At 39.6% G+C, this 23,772-nt stretch overlaps 2 protein-coding genes across 2 annotated transcripts; both read right to left on the reverse strand.

Annotated features, from left to right (window-relative positions):
• Nucleotides 1-117: 117 nt before the first annotated feature.
• LOC139945388 (2-acylglycerol O-acyltransferase 2-like) lies at nucleotides 118-9,573 on the reverse strand. The gene is made up of 5 exons (XM_071942736.1): nucleotides 9,197-9,573; nucleotides 5,027-5,611; nucleotides 4,424-4,598; nucleotides 3,677-3,861; nucleotides 118-2,897 (listed from the first exon to the last, which is right to left on the reverse strand). Exons 2-5 carry the CDS (start codon nucleotides 5,571-5,573, stop codon nucleotides 2,743-2,745), a joined length of 1,062 nt encoding a protein of 353 aa, XP_071798837.1. The 5' UTR covers nucleotides 5,574-5,611; nucleotides 9,197-9,573; the 3' UTR covers nucleotides 118-2,742.
• Nucleotides 9,574-11,094: 1,521 nt separating this feature from the next.
• Nucleotides 11,095-23,031, reverse strand: LOC139945442 (uncharacterized). Its single transcript, XM_071942794.1, has 9 exons — nucleotides 22,795-23,031; nucleotides 20,162-20,654; nucleotides 19,008-19,182; nucleotides 18,297-18,496; nucleotides 17,795-17,909; nucleotides 13,918-14,426; nucleotides 13,207-13,384; nucleotides 12,501-12,700; nucleotides 11,095-11,676 (listed from the first exon to the last, which is right to left on the reverse strand). The coding sequence occupies exons 2-9, from the start codon at nucleotides 20,634-20,636 to the stop codon at nucleotides 11,522-11,524; spliced, it is 2,007 nt and encodes a 668-aa protein (XP_071798895.1). The 5' UTR covers nucleotides 20,637-20,654; nucleotides 22,795-23,031; the 3' UTR covers nucleotides 11,095-11,521.
• Between the last annotated feature and the right edge of the window lie 741 nt (nucleotides 23,032-23,772).

The following is a 23,772-nucleotide window of genomic DNA, read 5'->3' on the forward strand; positions in this document are numbered from 1 at the left end:
GCAGTATATTTATGTAGGGTGCTTATACTTCGGTTTCTTTTTTTGGGGCAACACTTTAAATTCAAGTTCATTCACATTGAAATATAAAATAAAAAAAATTGCTAAATAACTCAATAGTGCCATTTAAAATGTGTTTGTCACTGACAAACTTTTTTTATTTCAATATACAACAGAATGCAACTAAAGTCGAAAACAAAAAAATACTTTAAATAATGAACATGTTTTTTCCTGATTTAGAAGGCCTACTAGAACAACTCCCCCATTATTAATGATTCCCTGCTATAAGACTATGGTCAACTTTGTTGTTACGGCCACTCACAACGAACTTTGCCTAACATTATCTAGACACTATTGGTAATTGTCGAAGACCAGCCAGTCTCACTTGGTGCATCTCAACATATGCATAAAATAACAAACCTGTGAAAATTTGAGCTCAACTGGGCCGTCGAAGTTGCGAGATAATAATGAAAGAAAAAACACACTTGTCCTACGAAGTTGTGTGCTTTCAGATGCTTGATTTCGAGACCTAAAATTCTAAATCTGAGGTTTCAAAATCAAATTCGTGGAAAAAGTATTCTTTCTCAGAAACTACATTACTTCAGAGGGAGCCGTTTCTCACAATGTTTTATACTATCAACCTCTCCCCATTACTCATAATCAAGTAAGGTTTCTATGCTAAAAACTATTTCGGGTAATTACCAATAGTGTCCACTGCCTTTAAGACTTAGAGAGACTTTCTTTTGGAGGTGTTAGGCGCTGTAGAAATACGGTTGTTATTTCCCAACATGCCAGCAAGTCTCCCATAATACTCAGTAACAAAACTTCACCAAAACACTTCAACAAAACAAGCTTATCTATTAAAAATTTGAACTTGTGATCTCTGTACTTTACGTAAAATCTTGTTTACTGTTATTCCACAGCTCAGCATCAATATAAAAAAAAACTTAGTAAATTTTTTCTTCATTAATTGATAACTGAGACTATAAATAGGAACTTCACCAACGTAAAGGTGCAAACAATCCAAGGTAGGACTATCGCCGGGTGTTCTTATACGTAAACAAATGAATTGTTTGACATCAACAAGTTCAAAGTCAAACACCACAGAAGCAATAAAATTCAAACAACACAGAAAGTATCGGACCAACAGAAAGCAAATAACACTCCAACATACAAATAGCGGCCAGTGTCATAGTAGATTGCGACCCCAGTTTTCTGCCCGCCCTTCCCGTATAAGAGAGGGCGCTATCAAACTGAATTTTCAAAGGGTGCGGGAGGCATTTTTACCCCCCCCGTTCATCTAATTATCATCCTAAAAACAATTCCTGACGTTTATATTCCCTATTTTGAATCGATTTAGAAGAACGGTTCCTCATTGAAAAGCATAACGACAGTGACAATGTTGTTGTACATAAACAAGTTTGTTTGCGGGAAGGGACAGAAATTCCTTCCATCACAAGATGCAAGTTTGGAACGCGGGTAAAAAGTTGTTTTTAAAATTAAATGCTCGGGCATGGTGTGTTGTGTTTAATTTACCAGAATACTCGAAATTCCGAAAAAGACCGTGCTATAAGGATCGAACATCAGACCATTCCTATTTTTGCATTTATAGGCAACCAACGTCATTTGGGTTATAAGCACTCTGCAGCAGCTAATTTTCTCAATTTTTAAGCTTGGTTAAACGAAAACTTCTCCACTGACAAATTTACTCCCTGAAGTGAATGTAACCATTCCACATGAATTCGTTCATGGCATCAAGAATGGAGGTTATTTTAGCAAAGTTATATCCCAATGACAGAGTCGAGTATTGTTGTTCTAGGATACGCTAGCCATAAAATATACAGACCTTTAATTTGACCTGAATTGTTTAGCAGTCGAAAGTCAATGTAATATCACTTTACCGGATAGAACCCGTTCATGTCCGACGACCAAGTTGACATGAGCCTAACGTAGGCCAATATGCCGTACAAGTTTCTTCTAAAGACGAGCAGAGTGTACTGATCGAAACGTCGAGACCACACCGGCTCTTTTCTGCAGAGCCAACACTCCCACACAAGAGGTTACAATTGGTTGTACCCGCAAGTTTACTATTTATTTAAACAATACTTAATTGTGCCACACCGTTTGACAAACAAAAATTCACAAACAACATCTTCAGGAATGTCTCTTTTACATCGAGCATTGCTGCAATGGCTGTTTAAAACTCCGTGCACAAAATACTTCGCTGGTTATTCATTTGTCCTGCAGTCAGTTCAGCATAATTAATTTCAACCAGAACATCTGACGTCACACCTCGAGGCTGGTGAATTACGCCAGATACCAGCCTGAGCGGATGTCCGGATACTTGTAACTGTACCTTTTGACCTCGCATGTATTTCACACAAAGATTCGCAGTCAATTCACACGTCCATATACATTAAACTAGTGAATAAAACGATACTACATGATGTACACAATATTCTGCAAACGTATTTAATGTACGCTGCATGCAGACGGTCGACAGCTGACACTATCATCTCGGACCAATCATAACATTACGGAAAGCTATCACCACAGCAAGGTTATCCAATGAAATCATTGTATCAAATGAAATCATTGGACCCGTAAGACCAATGCCTGTCTTTATCTTAAGACAGGGGACCAGCCTAAATAAAGTTGCGCTTTCCCCAAGGACAAGCATGTCATTATCACCCTTGTATGGTCGGGTAACTGGACGACAGGAACCAATAATATCGCTCTCCATCCTCAGACGATTTCTAAGCGTTTCTCTGGCGGCACTCCATACTTGCTCTTGTGCGTCTCAAACAGCTCGACCAGTTCCTTGACGTAGAGGGCGTGCATATCCTCAACCTGTTGGCGGGTTGGGTTTGGAGTTTTCTCCACTTCGATTGGTCGGCCCACTGATTGGAAAGAAGGAGAAGAATAAACTATAATTATATAGGCATATGTTAAAGTACCAGGAGCCTTGCACATTGTTTCCATTTTCTTCCCGGCGACAGAAACATGCAGTTCTGGAAAATACTTGCCTAGTATAGAACACCTCCCCCTGCCTGACAAACTTTTAGGCCTACTTGGGAGTAAATCAATAATTTTCGATCTCCCTATGGACATTCAAACTTCACCAAATGTGAAAGTTTTCAAGAAGAGACCGAAAACCCTTTTACTCAAAGCGCATTTGCTATTATCAAAGCGCGTTTGAACATGGATAACAGCGCTATATAAATGAACATTGACTGATTGATTGATTGCTTATTAATGGGGTTACTCCCGCTCTTTAATCCATTGGACACTTTCGGTAAACAGTAGTGTCCAAAGGCCCACAACACTTCGTGTACCACAACTTATATATTAAATAACAAACCTGTGGAAATTTAGGCTCAATGGGTCATCGGAGTCGGGAGAAAATAACGGGAAAACCCACCCTTGTTTTTGCACGTTTCGCCGTGTCATGACATGTGTTTAAAATAAATCCGTATAATTCTCGTTGTCGAGAATTGATAATTGTTTCAATGTTTTCTCAAAAAGTAAAGCATTTCATGGAATAATATTTCAAGAGAAGTCTTTAACCTTTACCTTCTGTAAACCCTGCAAGTTATTTGGAAATTTTGTAACTTTTTTTTTTTTTCTGTTCCGAGAGTGTATAATGGCTTTAAGTTAAAATAGGTGAAAACATTCTTACCAACTGTGGTGATAGGAGTCCTATACGGTAACATAGAGAAACCTCGACCATAGAAAAGAGGTGGACTGAAGCCACATATTCTGGTCATGACGTTCTGGAGACGTCTCAACCTCGTACCCGGAGCATTGTCGATCTGGTCATATGCGTTGTTCTCACCGAAGCTGTACGCTGGCACCAAGTGAGCTCTGTTGAAAAAAAAAATGGAAAAAAGAAAAGGGTTTTAAAAACAGTTTTCATTATTGTAAAAGTATTGTTTTGGATTGTTATATCTGATTTCTTTAAAGATAGAAAGTTAAATTTATTTGATCAATACAATCTTTTGTTTCATTTTTGCTGAAGCAATTTGTTTTACACGCCCGGGTCGGAGTTGACCAGAATTCCCCGAGTCTCGGCGGCCCGTTGACCAATTTCTGGGTCAGACTACCCCCGGGGCCCCGTGGGAAAAAAGGAAGAACAAGGGGGAAACGAGAGAGAGAGATTTTGACGAGAATTTCGGGTCAGTTTGATCTATTTCTGTGTAGTATTTTCTACAGATTCCGGGTCATATTGATCCAGAAATGGGTCAGGCTCCTTAGAGACCAAGATTCCTGGTCAATTCTGACCCGGAAGTTTTTAAAGTGTAACAATAGGGGGCGTTTGAAGGAGGTCAATGCAGCACCACAGGCTGGTGCCTTGAAAAGAACATGTAATAATTTCTTTAATCTAGAGTAGTTTATGCACAAATATCAATAACTTGTTTTTGTTTACCCATGAACCAGGGCTAGTTTGACGAATCCCTTTCGGTTCTTGATGCTTAGTCGATGAACTCCCGGATGGGCGTCAAGAGCTTCTGGGGCGCCACCTACGACTATTACACCGACATTACCGACGCCATTTTGACTGATGACCCACTCTATACTGTCCTTCCGTACGCTTACGGAACCTGGGGAGAAAAACCATGAAAAATGTTTTAAAGCTCGTTTTCGACAGTTTTTGATTAAAGGCACTTGAAACCTTTGTTAATATTGTTGAAGACCAGTATTCTCACTTGGTGTATCCCAACATATGCATACAATAACAAACCTGTGAAAATTTGGACTCAATTGGTCATCGAAGTTGAAGAAATGTGTAAGAAAAACACCCTTGTTGCACAAAGTTGTGGGTTTTCAGATGCCCAATAAAAGGCTTCAGACCAGAAGTCTATTAATAAACTAAGAAGTCTTTTAATGTTTACCAAGAGTAGAGGGAAATTACCTCTTTCTCAGGAACTACGTTACTGCAGAGGGATGTAAAGGGTTGTGATACCCTTTTGCTAAATTTAGTGCTTGGATTTATATTAAAATGATTAATAATAATGAAAATCTTTCCTACCAGATAACATGAAATATTCTCTGAATACAGGCATCTTAAACATCTGATGTAGCGTCATGAGGAACACTTTCATCCCAGGAAACACGGTGCTCAATCCAGTCGCGTCAGTAGCGAAATTAAAGAAAGCTCCAAACACCAAGACACCGTGAGGATGATGCCCCATGAGGTAGTTCTTAGACGGGTCCAGCTCGGCCGTCTTCACCAGGTTTACCGGGAAGTAGTCTCGCCCCCTCTTCCATATCTCAAAGCTTTTTAACCATACTTTGCCCCTTGCCCCGCGGCACGGTGAGTTCCAATCGTAGGCTAGCCAAGCAACGTAGACTAGAGTCACCCAGTACCAGTCAGTGAAGAGCAGGAGGATGAGGATGCCAAGACTGACGTGACCAAGGAAGATAAAGATAGTGATGTAGTGGAGACAAGAAAGGGCCTCGAGAAGACGGGTCCAGGACTCTAAGAAGTTGACTCTGAAGGAGACTGAAGCGGTGTCCACACGAGATTTTAACTTCTTCATCTCCTTTGAGTACTCGACCATGAGTGCAGCATCCATGACGATGGTTAATTGGAGAAGATGATTTCAAGACGTTCCTATACGGTGGGGAGAAAGTGAATAGAAACCTTACCCATCTTGTAATGTAAGCTAAGGTTTTTTACTAAAAAATATATATAAAAAAAACGATTACAAAACGTTCATATACGGTGGGGAGATAATGAATACAAATATTATATCTTTACTTGTATTAAATAAAAGCTAGGAGTTCATAGTTCGTTTATTTGCTGGTAATAAAACCAAGGATGCCTCGTATTATAAAGTGAAAATTAATCACTTATCTCGCAAGCCTGAAGAAACCTTAAAACGTGTGCTCTATGTGGTGACCAGGAACACGGTTTCCCCTACCCTTTTACTATAAGAGTAGTGGGTTCGAGCACTACCAATCCTTGAAGGACAAAGTAGTAATAGTAAAGTGTTTTGCTTTAACTAAGGAAACCAGTGTTATGGACTCGAACCCACACTCTGCTGATCAGAAACACCACAGCTCGAGTTCGGTGCCCTTAACCGCTCCGCCACAACACTGACTCTAAAGAATGATCCAACCAAGTGCAATGCATTTTTGTGTGCAATTTCTACGAGCAAATATTGAGCCAAAACTCCATTTTCCAACAACTTGTGACAAAAATGTGGGTTTCATTTTCCCTATTTGCTTCATAAGGTGCAGGGGTGGATTTCACAAAGGTAGTTCTTACTTAGGACTAGTCCTAGGCAACGCTAAGAGATAGGACCAGTCCTAAGTTAGGACCAGTAACTCATCCTAACTTAGGACTGGTCCTATCTCTTAGCATTGCCTAGGACTAGTCCTAAGTTAGGACTACCTTTGTGAAATCCACCCCTGTTTAGATTAGTTATCGTTCATAATTGTGTTCAATCAAAACTTACTATAGCAAACTTAAAAGTTCACTAAGAAATTGACTGCCGCGTATTTCGTATGACACGTTGATCTCATATCGTGAACATTGATTACAGTTTCTGAATGGATTACTTTTAAGCTGATGCGTGTTAACTTTGTTAGGGAGTGGGCTACACCTGAAGAAATCAACGGGACAAAGGTGATGAAATAAACCCAAATGTAAATAAGATGGATAGCTTTAGTTTACACAGATGACACAAACAACCCCTGTGCGTGTAATATTTGTATACTGTAGGTACAAATTGTAATACATATCTTATAGTTTCTGCAATGGCAAGGTCACACAGAAGAGCACTTGCATGTGACTTCACACAAGCAATTAGCGCCCTCACCGAGGTCAAGGGAAGACCTATCATTGGCTGAGAGTTGTGCTTGGCGCGAACACGCATTTTCATTTGGAATTTGTTAGACCTCGGCAAGGCCGACAGTTCAGGGTATGTTTGTTTGTTTGATTGTTTGTTTGTTAATTAGATGATCTTGACAAACTCTCACAAGAAGATATACACGCCAATCTGGCATCTCTCATACAAACATGGTTTAAAGTTTAAAGACACTGGACATTGGTAATTTTTAAAGTCTAGTCTTCTCACTCGGTGTATCTCAACATTTGCACAAAATATTTAACCTGTGAAACGTTTAACTCAGTCGGTCGTCGAAGTTGCGAGATAATAATGGAGAAAATGACCTTTTAATTGTCTCACGAAGCTGTGTGCTTGATTCTTGATTACCAGATGCTTGATTACGGGACCTCAAAATCTAATTCTGAGGTCTCGAAATCAAATTCGTGGAAAAATACTTCTTTCTCCAAAACGACGTTACTTCAGAGGGAGCTGTTTCTCACAATGTATTATACTATCAACAGCTCTCCATTGCTCGTTACCAAGTAAGTTTTTATGCTTACAATTATTTTGAGAAATTACCAATTAATAGTGTCCACCTGCCTTTAAACAATGGTTTTATCTACACCAACCCTGTATGCTTATTAAAGGCAGTAATTGGTAATTACTCAAAGGCAGTATTGGTAATTACTCAACGGCTCCCTATGAAGTGCCATAGTGTTCGAGAAAGAAGTAATTTTCCAGGAATTTGATTTCGAGACCTCAAATTTAGAACTTGAGGTCTCGAAATCAACGATCTAAACGTACACAACTTCGTGTGACAAGGGTGTTTTTTTTTTCTTTCATTATTATCTCGCAACTTCGATGACCGATTGAGCTCAAATGTTCACAGGTTTGTTATTTTATGCATATGTTATGATGCACCAACTGTGAAGGCTAGTCTTTGACAATTACCATTAGTGTCCATTGCATTTAATGAAATGAACAACTGAACATAGGCCTATGTTACTGATCTGATAAAACGAAAACGACTCAATAAACTGTAAACCAATCGGTCAATTAATTCCATTCACCGTTCACAGAATATAGGGGCCTACCATAACTCCGGAACTCGGAAACCACACTTGGCTACTGTGTTTAGCGCCAATAAGGACCATTTATTTCAGGGCCTATCAATGTCAGCCAAAATACCACAAGTTGGAAGTCCACAACTCTCCGGTCACAGGTGAACACTATTGGTAATTACTCAAAATAATTATCAGCATAAAACCTCACTTGATAACGAGTAATGGGGAGAGGTTGATAGCATAAAACATTGTGAAAAACGGCTCCCTCTGAAGTTACGTAGTTTTCGAGAAAGAAGTGATTTTCCATGAATTTGATTTCGAGACCTCAAGTTTAGAACTTGAGGTCTTGAAATCAACCATCTAAACGCACACAACTTCGTGTGACAAGGGTGTTTTTTCTTTCATTATTATCTCGCAACTTCGACGACCAATTGAGCTCAAATTTTCACAGGTTTGTTATTTCATGCATATGTTGAGATACACCAAGAGAGAAGACTGGTCGTTGACAATTACCAATAGTGTCTAGTGGCTTTAAGCTCTTAAATCGTTCTAGAATAGAATACTTTGAGAAATAACAAGAACCATAGAGAAAGTGAAACCACTGGGAAAAGGAATGTTAGTATAGGCCAAAGAACAAACCAATACATGGAAGAACAAAGGGGCTCCAATGGGGAAATTCTCAAGACGTGGGTGCTTTTTTTAATATGGGAAACTGTTCAGTACAGGGACAAAGGGAAGAACTACACAATATACTCCACAATGATGCATTTTTGAGTATTTTCACGAGGGAAACAAATTGCATATTGGCATAGTGTTGTGCAATTGCACCAAATCAATCAATCAATCAATAACGGACTAAAGTAACAGTTAAAAGTCAAAATTGACAACTTCCATGACCGGCAGTAAAACATCACACATTCACATAAATTGGCTCACAACAGCCTTTGAGGGCATGACAAACAAACGAGAACATAACTGAATAAAGAAAATTAAGAAGAGCTATTCCACAGACATATTAAGACAGTCACAAATTAGAGTTTACGAGAGGGGCTCTATGTCAAATTTCAGTTTTTTTTAACAACTCGTTTTGCAATAGATACTTTCCAATCACCACTGAAATGAGTGCCTCACAAAACCGAATTTAACAATTGAGGCTGCTCTTTATAGTAGGTTTTCTTGTCAGCAAACTTAAATATCAGTTAAATAGAATCAGGCTGTCTGTGTGCAACTGATAGGCGACTTGTCAGCCTCGTTGTTTTAAAAAATACATAGTCATTAAAATTAATTAAAAATCAAACTCACCAAAACTTACACCTCCGTCTTCTCTACTGATCCAGACGATAATGAAAGAATCGATGACGTTTTGACCTTCACCAAATCGAAGACTCGTCCACAAAAAGGCAGCTTAGTGTTCACCGTCAGGGTCTTTGTTTCGAGCCCGAAGGTTAATGCTGAAAGGAAGAAGCTACAAATGAACGTCAAATTGCTGGCACAAATTTGTAGCAATAGAAACCCCTAACCTTGGTCCTTGCTCTATGCTCTAACAGGTCCCGCCAGCTACCAAGAAACAACGTTTAAACCCCGAAGTCCACTGCCGGATTGTGAAATCAAAACAAGGTTGGTTCTTTCACCAGCTGTAGAACTGCGATCAAAAAAACAGAGATAACCCAACCATTGCGCAAACATGTTATTGACCAATATATTGTGTGGGCTCAATAGTTTCAGATCAAGATTAAACCCGACGGCCGTTTTCCATTGTAAAGCCCGGGGATTTCGTTAGTCAACAGCAAAGTTCCAGGTCAGCTCGCAAAGTGTTGCTCATTTGTATACAAACGCATAGGGGTTTTGGAGTGTTTGGTTACAGACGGCTGTTGCATGAAATTTCTACCTCCATGTTCTGTATTAGTTTATGATCCTCCTGTCAAAGGAACAGCAAACTCCCACAAGGTGATATTATAAGCAAAAAGTTAGCTACAGCAAATCTCTCGCACACAAACAAATAATGTAATGAATTTCACAAATCAAGGACTTTTAATTCAGTAAATAGAATACAACAATTATTATTCTAGTCGTTGTGAAATCAGGCTCAAAATAGTCAGGAGGATGTTTGCGAGTTCGAGTCCAGAGGTCGTTAACAACACAAGTGATAAACAAACTTTTCACATTTTCTTGTGTCAGAGTTCAAAAGTTTAGTCTCAGCAGTTGGGTTATTCTGTACAAGCTGGAGTTTATAACATTGTTGTTTGGGCATTAAGTAGCAAAAGAAATAACCACAGAGGTCTTTCATTAATGGACCAAGGACCACCCTTTCTCAATGGTTTCTTTGGGATCACATATAGCATGCACTTTATAACCTCCAGACATTTAAATGCATTTGCCGATCGATGTGGCTTAGAGTTGACCTTGCTCCTATTGTGTCTTATTTCTGTTCTGGGAATCCCAAAAATTCTTTTGAGGATTTTAGGGGGGGGGGGGTGTTTCTGAAGAGGAGTGACACAGAGGAGTGACCTTGGAGCTCCATTCTTAAATAGCTCCATGAGATGATGCAACTGTTGGGGGGGGGGGGGGGGGGTTCTGAAGAAGAGGAAATGATTTTTTGGGGGACACCCTCCCTATATAAGCCAATGGTATTCTTCTACATTGTCACGTGACACAGAGGGACCATGGAGCTCCATTTTTAAATAGCTCCATGAGATGATGCAATTGTTGTGACAGCAAGAGAAATGTAACTTACTGATGTGCAAATAATATACATCTTCCAGGCAGTTGGTGGTCGATGAGGCAAGGTTACACCTCTTCTATTGTGTCTCCATTGTGTTCTGAGAATCTAAGGAATTCTTCAGATGATTTTAGGGGGGGGGGGGGAGGTACTTAGTACACTAAGAAAAGAGTTTGGGGGACATCCTCCGTCACAATATCGGGAACGTTATACGTAGAGACATTCGTTCGTGTAGCAGAGTGACATAGAGGCTCTTCTCGAAACCACGACTTTGGATTCGGTTCAGGCTAGACTGCCCCGCGGTTGTTTTGACAATAATACGAGTGCTTTGCGTACATACGCGCTCAGGGCTTCAGACGAGAGGACGGAGCCTGAAGCCGAATCCAAAGCCGAATCCGAAAAGGGACTATGTGCTATAGCCAGAGGATCTTGTGCTAACAAAAACTATAAACATAATATTCTATTCAACTTGATCTATTCCCAAACACAACGCTAATGGGCACATTACAGGTCTTTATTTATCCACATAATTTATTGATATAGTTTGAATATATGCATTTTAAAAACACAATTGATACTGAAAACCCTGAAGTGGCAAATGTTCCGCAGCAATAGAGAAGTCTCCCCATGTCCGAAATAGCAGTAGTAGAATATAGGCAAGAAAAGTTCTCAAAAGAACACATCTACCCAGATAATTAAATACAAGGGTTTTTTTTCGTTTAAAAATGATCAAATAATAAATTGGTTTGGAGAACATTAAGACAATTCAAGTAAATAAATCCTTTTCAAATGTAAAAGTTTGCAGATGACAACTATGAAAAAAATATCTCAAAATATATATTTACAAAAGTTTAATCTTTAAACATATAATTGGTTTATTTACACAAGTTATCGGCACTTTTAAGCCTTTAAATAAAGTTCAAATTCTGATCTCCTGCAACTCCATACTTGGTCTTGTTCGCGTCAAAGAGCGCCCTCAGGTGTCCCATGTATTCCTGGTGAACCTTTTCCACTTGCTCCGATGACGGGTTTGTGATCTTTTTGACGTACATTGGCTTTCCAACTAAAAAGAAAATAATTAATACAAAACTGTAAAATAACAATCTTTGTAAGAATGAAATGTCATTTAATGAAATGTAAAAATTTCAACTAATTACATGAAGCAAACTTTTTTTGCATTTTGTTTAATTTTATTTTGTATTCAAATTAAGATCCCTTGCACAAAACACGCTTCTTACGCACTCCCAGTTATCGTCCAATTAACTCTCTCCATTTAATGATGAAAGAAAACACACCCTTCTTTTAATGATGAAAGAAAACACACCCTTGCACAAAATGTGTGCTTCCAGATGCCTAAAAGGGCTTCAGGCCTAAAGTCTTTAACATTTGAGTGAGAAATTACCTCTTTTTCAAAAACTATACGTTACTTCAGAGGCAGCCGTTTATCACAATTTTTTTTATTTACTATCTTCAGCTCTACGTTGCTCGTTACCAAGCAAGTTTTTATGCTAACAATTATTTTGGGTAATGACCAAAAGTGCCCAGTGACCTTTAGCACAAAACAGCTATACAAGCGCATACAATAATGCCTACCAGAGTATGCCTACCAGCCAAACTATACCATGTCACATATATTTACAATTCCTTTTTAGCAGAAACTTGTCAACCGATATTCCTGCTTAAAAGCAACTCTGTGAAATTTGGTCCTGCGCCCAATTTCATAGAGATAGCTAAGCAAAACAAAACAACATTTACCAAAATAAGGTTACCAGCCCAGCCACCATGTCAAATGTACAATAATGTGACTGGTGGTTCGTTTTAATACTCTGCTTAGCAGAAAATTCTTTAACAACATTTTGGTCATGGGGGTTATTTATAAGAACTTACTGACGGTTGAGATGGCCCTTCGGAAGGGAAGCAAACCAAAGTTGTAGTTAAAGACTCCTCTACCATGGAAGATGGGCGGAGCAAATCCCACCAGTCGAGTCAAGCGGACTTGAAGATCCCTCAGTCTGGAACCCTGGGGATTAGGCATCTGCTTAAAGATTTCCGCTTCGCCGAAGGAATAACATGGGACGAGATAAGCCCTTTAAGGCAAGACAGAAATATCAAAGTAAATGGAATGTTTATTGTCGAAAAAATGAAAATTTGCTCTGCCAAACATGCTCAGTGTGGCATGGCGTGGCAATGAACTCAAGCTGGTGTTTCTGATGATCAGCAGAGTGTAGGTTCGAGTCCCAGTCGTGACACGTGTCACTTAAGCATGATGCTTCGTCCTTTGGAAGGGACATATAGCTGCGGGTCCCGTGTGTTTGTGTTACGCACGCAAAAAACCCAAGTGCATTTTACCGAAAAGAGAAGGGTTTTGCCCCGGTGTTCCTGGTTTGATTTGCAGCATATTGCGCCGCATCCACTCATTAAATTCATGGATAAGTAGTAGATCTCATAATTCAAATTTAGTACCACATTCCTTGCAGGAAAAAATACTGAGCGATTTGATGTGCCCCTTTAATTCATCCCAAACTATTTACTAACGTTTTCATGTACGATACACTGATCATTTTACATTTGAATAAATTTGCATATTACATACCCGCTCTCAATAGCTCTCTTGACGAATCCCTTACGTCGATGTAAATAGACCACGTGGTTATTTGGATGCGCCTCCAATGATTCAGAAGCCCCGCCCACAACGATGACGGCAGCTCTGCCCTGACCCGCGTGACCACCTAGCAGCCAATCAACGCTGTCCTTACTAACAGCACAAAGACCTGGATAAATTTAAAAAGAATTTTTACAAAGTCAAAATGGCTAAATATTTACAAGACGATTACATATAGTTATTTGTTTTGCAACACTTTTCCGGGCGTCGAGTTGTGTTGCTAGACTGGTACCCTGTCTTTATCCGTAAAGATAAAGACATGCACTTGCTTTTAGACCCAGTTATTTAATTGAACACAATGATTTCATTGGATATGTGTCTTGGTTTGTCTGAGGTGACGTTTCGGTCGTCTGCATTATGAATGTAGGTGAAAGGGGAAGGTGGACGGGGACCGAGGCCACTCTCTGGCGTAATTCACTCATAAGCCTCGAAGTGTGACGTCAGACACCAAAGAGGGTACTTTCTACACTCGTTAACCTAAACTGTTGAGTTTACACTTTAAAGTGAGGGGCCAGTACAACCATAACGTTTAGATTTGTGGACAAGATAGTCTGGTTCTATTTTATGATAGGAATAAGAAGTACTTTTTAAAATTTAGTATACCAAGAATCAAACAAAAATGGCCACTAAAGTATTGCCTACCTCCCATCATCAAGTACTCCCTCACCAATGGGATATTAAACCATCCGCTCAGCGTTAGGAGCGACGGTGTGATGCCCGGGAAAAGCTCGCTGAACCCCGTCGCCTCACTGCCGAAGTTTATCACCGCTCCGAAGCTCATGATCCCGTGTGGATGTACAGCGAGGAGGTAGTTATGCTTCGGGTCCAAATCAGCCGTCTTCACAAGAGTGATCGGAAAGAAATCCTTGATGTAACTCCACTGTATCATGGAGCGGACACCTAGCCAGGATAGACGCCTCCCACCCTGATGGGGCGTCTTGCGGTCGTAGTATACCCAAGACGCTGCAAGGAGTGTCACCCAGTAGTAGTCAGTGAAGATGAGGTAGATGCCCATGATGGATGGGAACACACCCATGAAGATGAAGGAAGTCCAGAAGTAGATGACGGCTAGGGTCTGAAGACGTCTCTCTAGCGGGACGTTGAGGGGGGCAAACTGAAGCCCCAGCCCCTTAAACTGTAGACCTGTTTCACTATACAAGAAATAAATAGAAAGTAGGCAACAATTGACTTACTGTAGGAACTGATCTTTACGGTGAAAGGGTCCCCTGTTTTAATCCCAGGACCAGGTGGCAACGTGCCCCTTTATGTGGCAAGGTGCCCCTATGTGGCAGTTGATTTTGGTCGATAGCCCAAAAAGGAGCCCTCACATTAAGTGGCCATCCTTTGCATTGTGATGCTAGGCGACCTCTCAACCCCCCAAACCGCCCCCCCAAAAAACAAAACAAAACAACAACACTGGCCTTTGACATTTACCAAACATGTACATTCCCTTTAAGTAGTCCTGCGTGCCTGTCCGAGTATCACTTTTGCACCACGTTGTACTTTAATGTTTGTGCAATAAGGGTAACAAACTTTAACCAAATTAAACTATAGACATGTTTTATCTTCATACAAAAAGACAGATTATCAAGATGGCGTCGCAGACCGTTCTCCTTTGACCTTAAACAAACTATAGTCATTCAAACATTGCGCAATCCTTCCAATTGAATTTAATGTTAACGGCACTGCACACTATTTGTAATAGAATGAAAACTTACTTGGTGTCGAGCATTGGAGAGCTGTTGGTAGTTACACACATTGTGAGAAACGGCTTCTTCTGAAGCAGCTCTGAAGTAACGTTGTTTTTGAGAAAGAGGAAATTTCTCACTCAAATATTGAAAGACTTCAGCTGAAGCCTTTTATTATGCATTTGAAAGCACACAAAGTAATGCAACACGGGTGTTTGTCTATTTCATTATTCTCTTGTAACTTCGATGACCAATTGAGCAGAAATGTTCACAGACTTGTTATTTGTTGCATATAATGAGATACACCAAGTGAGAATAGTGGTCTTTGATATTACCAAAGTTGTCCGGTGTCTTTACGCGCTCACGGTGCACCTCTGCGATGCAATATTTTGTGGTGCGAGTGGTGTGCCGTGAATCTGGTGAAAGTACCTCCCAATAATTGATGTTTCTAGTGGTATTGTTAAGTGAAGGACATCAAAGTCTCCACACAGCTTTGTGTTTGACACCAAATTCTCCACACAGCTTTGTGTTTTTAGCAGCATACACCAGAATGTCCACACTTTTGCGAAAATCAATAACTTGTATTTGGAATGGTAAACTGAGAAACTGCAATACAATGCTAGAATTATGCATCATTCTTATATTTCGAATGGTGTCCTCGGCCAATTACAGCAGATTGTTCACATCACTCCCTGTCGCTCATGCATCTCCAGCTGTCACAAACCCAGTGTGCCTTCTTAGTAGATTAAAGAATAGTCTCTAAAACATAAGTTTTATTTATCTTAGGCTACTAAGAGCCGTAAGGTGATTCAAAAAATTGTTACTCACCTATTCATTGCAGAAGTTGTTGCAACTCCGACCGGTAAAACACCGAAGCCTCACAGACAAATTTCACTCGTCATTGCGCCTGGTCTAAGTGACTACACAAGGCGTGATCTCAGCAGTCGAACATCCCCAGAACATTGTCACCGATAACTGGTGAAAAATCATTCACATTATCTCGCTAATACTGTTTGCGTTCTGATCTTGTTTTGTAATATATTTTTGAGTAAGCTGTGACATAGCTTTGGGTTCTGATAATAGCTACAGAAACTATAAATCAAAAGGGTCTTCAGGCTATGGTGTTGTGTAACTCTCAAAAGAGATCACGGATTTAATCTGATAAAAAGGTTGACGTTTAAATAGCTCAAAATTAAATCACAATCCATAGATAATAAATATCATTGATGCGTCCCGTTCCATCCTGATTATGTTGTTCTAGATGATAGGTATTATTCATTTTAAATGATAACAGATATTTTTCTTTTAATATGATAATAAAATTTGTAAATCATAAGAGCAAGGACATTACAATTAACACAAAGTGACACATGATTTGAAATATTATATGTTTTTAAACACATTTCTCAGCAAAGCAATCGTAACAATCAACAATGATTCAGCTGGACCCAATTTCATAGAGCTTCTTAAAGACACATACACGTTTGGTAATTGTCAAAGACCAGTGTTCTCACTTGGTGTATCCCATCATAACCATAAAATAACAAGCCTGTGAAAATTTGGGCTCAATTGGTCATCGAAGTTGCGAGAAAATGATAAAAGAAAACCACCAGTCAGTTTTTAAGTTAATAATGTTTTGAGTAATAACCAAACGTGTACAAATCGACACATTTTTCCTTTCGAAGGCGCCAGTGGTATTATTTAACAATTTTTTTCTCGAAAGACTATTGAAACAAAGGCAGTGAAACAGCAGAAGTAATTTGAATATTCTATTGCTTTTTATAAAAACAAAAGTTTTAGGAAATTACAAAACACATCCCAAAACACTCTTTAAAAAAGAAAAATCGATATCCACGTCCACCTTCCCAATAATTTCATTTATGACAGCTTTATTATTATGCTCTATAGCACACATATTTATCACAATATATTGTGAAATATTGCAATATTTCATAACAAAAAATTGTTTAATTTGCACATTCCACACACATCTTCAAAATTTAAGACACACACCAAAAGCTTCTTTATCGTTTGGTAATTGGAACAAATTGTTTGTTTCGATCATACATAGTTGAGACCATAACTATAAACCTAAGAAAATTTCACTACAAATTGGTGGTAGTATTTTCGAAATAGTGCCATAAATCTGTAGCGGTTTCGCCAAGCGGGAAGAATAGTCTTCAATAGGAATACACAATCTGAGAGACTTTACTGTCAGCACTATTGGCAATTGTCAAAGACCAGACTTCTCACTTGATGTATCTCACCATATGCATGAAATAACAAACCTGTACAAATTTGAGCTCAATTGGGCCGTCAAAAATGCGAGATAACAATTAGAGAAAAAACACTCTTGTCACATGAAGTTGTGTGCTTTCAGATGCTTGATTTCGAGACCTCAAAATCTAAACCTGAGGTCTCGAAATCAAATTTATGGAGCTTCTTTCTCGAAAACTACGTCACTTCAGAGGGAGCCGTTTCTCACAATGTTTTATACCATCAACCTCTCTCCATTACTCGTTACCAAGTGAGGTTTTAAGCAAACAACTATTTTGAGTATTTACCAAAAGTATCCACTGCATTTGAACTTTGGTGAATAAAAATGGATACAACCGCAGCAATTCGAAGTTAAAAGTTTCTCAAAATGCAATTACTATCCAGAGCTGCTATGCATCTGACCAATAACTTGCTATTGCCACATATTTTCAGACTCATTACCGAACGTTTATAATTATACCTTCCCTTAAACCATCCTTCTCTAATTATATTCCAAAAAGCTTTCAAATTTTGTTCAAATGATTGCAAGCTTCTCATCCTCATTGATGCCATACTTGGTCTTATGGTCCTCAAATAGCGCCACCAACGACTCAGTGTAGGTCAGGTGAACTTTGTCGATCTCTTCCTGCGTTGGATTTGGCGATTTTTCCACTGGGATGGGCTTCCCAACTGTACAAAAAAAGTACACAAAAACAATCGGAAATATTAATGTTTACAATTGATTTTCTTCAAAGTGTAATAGATGTTAACTCAAAGTGAAAACTCTCAAACTAATGCACTTTCCACAGAACAGAAAAGCAAACTTGGCAAAAAATAACACTATAGAGCTGTTTGTCGCCATAACAGAGCGTCCAGCACAATAACTCAAAGTTAGTTAAGTTAAGGAGAATGGGCATTAAGAAAGTGTGGATTCATGTATAGAGTGTGCGAGCAATAGTTCCCCTATTTAACAGTGAGTCCAGACATTAACACACAACAAATTAATCAACCCCCAACCCCCAAAGGGTTCCATTATTGTATAGGTTTTCACCATGCAGTTGTGTGGATATCACTTACCAACCGTTGATATCGGTTTCCTATACGGTAAGAAACCCACGCTGTAGTTGAAGATACCACGCCCATGGAACATTGGAGGCGCGAAACCAACCCACTTCGTCAGTTTGGTCTGAAGTGTTCTTAAGACAGAACCTTCAGGATTTGAGACTTGCTCGAAGATATCTGTCTCACCAAAGGAGTAGACTGGAACCAAGTATGCTCTGAGGAGTGCAAGAGAATTAAACAAATTGTTGGCATAAAAACTTACTTGGTATAACGAAACGAGCATTGTATAAAGCATTGGGTGCGTTCGATAAGCTTCCCTGGGTCTACCCCACTCACCGCTCTCTAAGTGACGTCATGCACCTGGTGCCAGCCCCCAAGTGACCCATTCCACAAGCAGGGCACTGGGGCTGACCCAGGTGAGCCCCTGGAATGACGTCAAAACTATTCGAAGGTACCGGGGGCAGACCGGGGTCGACCCAGGGAAGCTATAAAACGAACGCACCTATTGTGAGAAACGGCTCCCTCTGAAGTAACGTAGTTTTTGAGAAATTTAGAGGTAATTTCTCACTCAAGTAATAAAAGGCTTTAACCGATATTTTCCTCTTTATGAAGTCATTATTCGAGTAGGCCTACCTGATTTTGTTTTACTAAAAAGTTCGACATTTACCAAACGTATCCAGTGTCTTTAAGAGGCATGCGCGAGAAATAAAACACTTGCTATCTTACCCGTGTTGCAAAGCCTTTTTAATGAAGCCCTTCCGGTGTTTAAGAAACACGGCGTAGTTGTGGGGATGCGCCTCCAGAGACTCAGTGGCCCCGCCCACAATGATCGTCACGGCGTTGCCAGGGCCAGACTGCCCTAACAGCCAATCAACGCTGTCCTTACTGACGTCACAAAGTCCTGACAGATAAAGATAAAACGAATAAATCACAACTTTACCACCGGGTTCCTTTGAGTTGAAAACAGCGAAATCTGAGGTATCATTATTTGCAAACATCATGCTATGTTTATATTATATAATTTGTTTCGATTAAAGACAGTGGACAAGACCAGTCTTCTCACTTGGTGTATCCCATCATAACCATAAAATAACAAGCCTGTGAAAATTTGAGCTCAATCGGTCATCGAAGTTGCGAGATATTGAAAGGAAAAACACCCTTGTCAAACGAAGTTGTGTGCTTTCAGATGCTTGATTTCGAGACCTCAAATTCTAAATCTGAGGTCTTGAAATTAAATTCGTGGAAAATTACTTCTTTCTCAAAAACTACATCACTTCAGAAGGAGCCGTTGTTCACACTGTTTTATAATATCAACCTCTCTCCATTACTCGTTACCGATTAAGGTTTTATGCTCATAATTATTTTGAGTATTTACCAATAGTGTCCATTGCCTTTTATTAACAGAATTGAAATAAAGAACAGAGGGGCTCCAAGGCAAGTGGTGAAAAAATTACAAGTCACTTTTACTATGACCTCACGTTAAAATGGTGTAAAATGCGAGGTATATTTGATGGTTTTTGTAGCAAACTTTGAAACGCGGTACATCATCGAACTTTTCAAGACGAGTTTTATGTATGCAAATAAATATGAATATCATCAACATTCAGGAATGAAAACTAAAATAGTAAGTATCTTTCTAGAACCGAATACGAGTGAAATGTGACGCCATCGAACGTTTTTGTATTATTTTTGTTTTCGAAAATTGCATTTTGAAAGGTATCAAACACAGTGACATTTTACACTAGGTGGCAGCAGACGTGACCAGGTAAAATCATCGTTCTCGGAATTGTGCACACGCCCAGAACTTTGCAAACAATTGATATTTACATGGTAAGTCTGCTGTCACCTAGCGCTCCAAAGCCTCCATTTATTCAACGTACCTGCCATCATAAAGTAGTCTCGAACCACAGGAAAGTTAAACCATCCGCTCAGCGTCAAGAGGTATGACGTCATCCCAGGGAACTTCTCGCTGAAACCCGTCGCCTCCGTCCCGAAACTAACGAAAGCCCCGACCGCCATGATGCCGTGTGGATGGTACCCAAATAAATAGTTTCTCTTGGGGTCTAATTCTTCCGTCTTGACCAACTCGATGGGGAAGAAATTCTTCATGTAGACCCAGACCCGCCATCTTCGGAGCCAGTCGCTGCGCCGTCCGCCACGGCGTGGTGTCTTCCGGTCGTAGATGATCCAAGTGAGCATAAGGAGGGAGATCCAGTAGTAAGATGTGAAGAAGAAGATATAGGTGAAGATGAGGGTGGAGGAGAGACCGATGAAGAGAAAGGTGAACCACCATTGCATGACGGCAAGGGTCTCAAGACGCCTGTGAAGGGGCACTCGGAGAGGTGCTAGCTTCATGGTGGATGGCTAGATAGGCTAAAGAAGACGAAGGTACTTTAGTGACAAAATAGTTTTCAAGTTCTTGCTTTTTTCGTTGCAAAAAATGGTACCAAAATAGGCGCGGCAATTTATTGTAACGTGTTATATTTCGCGCGAAATAGAAATAATTGATGTGTGTTGATGGCAACTGTTCCTCTTCGTCAGCACACAAATTTAAAAGGATAACATTAAAGAATTCAATTGAAAAGTGTTCAAGTTTGCAGCGGCTTTTCACAGACTTTCCAGTCAATTACATCTCTTAGGGTGAGTGTTGGCTCTGAGAAGAGCCGGTTTGGTCTCGACGTTTCGAACAGTATACTCTGCTCGTCTTCAAGAAACATTGTTTGAATTGTTCGCTGACAACACGTGTTGATCACTTGTTGTACGCGTGTACAAAACCTGCCGTGTATTCGTCATGAAGTCAATACAATGCGAGATCGATATTCTAGCCATTGTGGACAACTTATGGCTAGACAGAAATTTACAAAACATTCCAAGGCATGGGGGTGGATTTCACAAAGATTAAGACTAGTCTTATCTCGAGCTAGGACCAGTTATTCGTATATCAGTATAAGAAACAGGTTACCTTCCAAAACTAAGTTTACATTGTTGTGACTGATGCCCCACCCAAGTTTGCTTAACAAAAAGACACTTAGTCAAGCAGTATTTAGTAACACCTTTATGAAATTGCGGCAATCAATCATCCATGAAGCACCTGGTGCAGAAATGCATGACGCTATCTAGCTGGTGATGATAAATATTATTCTTGTAAACATCACGTCGATATCTTAATCCCTGTCCCATGTTACACTAACTGCGCTCATTTGCATTTCAAACAGAAAAGGAGCCAAACTAAATGTTTTAACCCCGACCGCACTTTTAGGGTAATGACAATGTCAACTGCAAATGTAAACAGTATGGTTACAAATTGATAAAAGGTCAATTTGAAGTAGATTTTCGATACCGGATTGGTAGAGCTGAAATAACAGTCGCATACTGTTTTGTGTGATCAACATAACTGAGATTTCCAACCTGTGAAAAATTAAGCACAATTAAAGGCTGCTGTATACTTTTTGTTAGGAGAAAATAGTGAAAATCTTCAAAACCTTCCATTTTTGCAGTTTTAAGCACTGTACACACAATGTCCTTGGTTTTTGTTGCCTTTATGTATTGTAGCAGCCGAAATCAGCTGGAGTTTTTTCAATGTTGTTATATTTTTGGGGGTAGATATATACCGATGAGCTGCCACTTCTGCCTCCTCCTTGCCCAGTCTGGAGAGGTCACTCTGGATGACATTGTTCTATATATTGCCCATAGGGCGGCCTGGTATACGTTTTCCCACAAGATAACAGTGAATAAAAACACAGCAGAATAATGAATAAAGCAAAGGCCAATCTTAATTTGCATTATGATAATCTAGAATTGAAAACGATAAAATGATCTTAATAAAGGCCTCTGGTATGCTTTTCGACGTCCTACATCAATGTTTACCTGTAATTTATTTAATTACACATCCAACAACACAATCAGTGCCAATAAAAGGATGAACAGGAAATGAGAAGTAGGTTTGAAGATGTGGGAGTAAAACCCCAACCGGGGGAACCCAATTAAGGTTTGGACTGAAAACCCAATCATCATGCAAAGACCTTTAGCTTGAGGAGTCTGAGGTGGGATTCGAACTGGGGTACACAGAGGTGAAAGACAGGGAAAGAAAGCGACAGCCTGATACTAAGATTATTAGGTCTTGCAGTGAGATTAGAAACAACATCAACAAAAACAATGAATTTATGAAAGCCAATAATAAAAAGGCCTACACAAATGGCCAATTTGCAGATGATGATAATTTACATATAATTGGAAATAAAAACATGGAAACGGGATCCTAACAAATCAGCAAATAATGTTTGTTTATTTTTTTTAAACGAGTCTCTGCCATTTAAAGCTGCTTAATTTTGAATGAAATTCAGCAGGTCTATGTATACTTTCATGATGTAAGTGATGCGCATAAGTATGTATGACAGCGTGATGATCATTTCATAATACATGCATTTACAGGCCTTGATAATTTACTACTATACCATAGACTGAGTGTGTGCGGGTGGGTGTGTGTACGTGCAGCGAGAGGTTGTTAACATACCTGGCAAGTGCATGGATTGGCGCAGACAAGCTCAAATTGTTCCCTCAGAATGTGAGCTCGGTGAACGACTAGGCGATGCAGACAACAAATCTTAGACGGCTTTCAACAGTTGTGTAAAGAAAATTGAAAATACTGGGGCGACTTCCCTGGCCGTTACCTCTGCATAGCGGGCAGGACATTCAGTATGTACTCGAATGAACAGGTCTACTACTAGGAACAGAGTAATAGACCACAGTACATCAGCTGATAATGTTGTTCATCGTGCGTGTTTATCTATTGTTAGTATAAGGTCAACCACTGACCCGAGCAGTTTAGGTCACGCACTAGTCTTAGTACAAGAAGTTCTTGTTGAGTTGGTAAAATCTCTACGGTTAATACCCGAACTTGAAACCATTTGGCAATATCTTAGTCAGGGGTGAAGCAACAGCTTTTGTTCCCCAGCTTAAAGGAACACGTTGCCTTGGATCGGTCGAGTTGGTCTTTGAAAAGCGTTTTGTGACCGTTTATTATAAAATGCATATGGTTAGAAAGATGATGTAAAAGTAGAATACAATGATCTACACAAATATGCCTCGAAATTGCGTGGTTTTCTTTTTACCTCGTCCAATAACACGGTCGGCCATTTATGGGAGTCAAAATTTTGACCCCCATAAATGGCCGACCGTGATAGTTCGCGACGTAAAAAGAAAACCGTGCAATTTTGAGAGATACTTGTGTGGATCATTATATTCTACTTTTAAAACATCTTTCTAATCATATACATTTCATAACAAACGGTTTCAAACGCTTTTTATAGACCAACTCGTCCGATCCAAGGCAACGTGTTCCTTTAAAGGACGAACGAACAAAATGACAGACATACACGAAGAGACAGGATTTAACGAGTAGTATCTTAGAACATCCGGTGAATGATGTGTAAATCTCCCCATCAAGGGAACTCGGTAACCTCCCACAAGGGCCAGTACACCAAGCTGACAA

Source organism: Asterias amurensis, chromosome 12 (genome assembly GCF_032118995.1).
Source record: "Asterias amurensis chromosome 12, ASM3211899v1".
In the NCBI taxonomy this organism is placed as follows: Eukaryota; Metazoa; Echinodermata; class Asteroidea; order Forcipulatida; family Asteriidae; genus Asterias; species Asterias amurensis.

Bases quoted from the DNA above. Each gene is read 5' to 3' on its own strand.
- LOC139945388 (XM_071942736.1), bottom strand. From the start codon at position 5,573: ATGGATGCTGCACTCATGGTCGAGTACTCAAAGGAGATGAAGAAGTTA. The intron at 3,862-4,423 runs GTAAACAAAAAC...TTTTTTCAACAG, and splicing joins AAACTAGCCCTGGTTCATGG to AGCTCACTTGGTGCCAGCGT. The intron at 2,898-3,676 runs GTAAGAATGTTT...CTTTCCAATCAG, and splicing joins GACTCCTATCACCACAGTTG to TGGGCCGACCAATCGAAGTG.
- LOC139945442 (XM_071942794.1), bottom strand. From the start codon at position 20,636: ATGAAGCTAGCACCTCTCCGAGTGCCCCTTCACAGGCGTCTTGAGACC. The intron at 19,183-20,161 runs GTACGTTGAATA...TTTATCTGTCAG, and splicing joins AGACTACTTTATGATGGCAG to GACTTTGTGACGTCAGTAAG. The intron at 13,385-13,917 runs GTAGGCAATACT...AAATTTATCCAG, and splicing joins GGAGTACTTGATGATGGGAG to GTCTTTGTGCTGTTAGTAAG.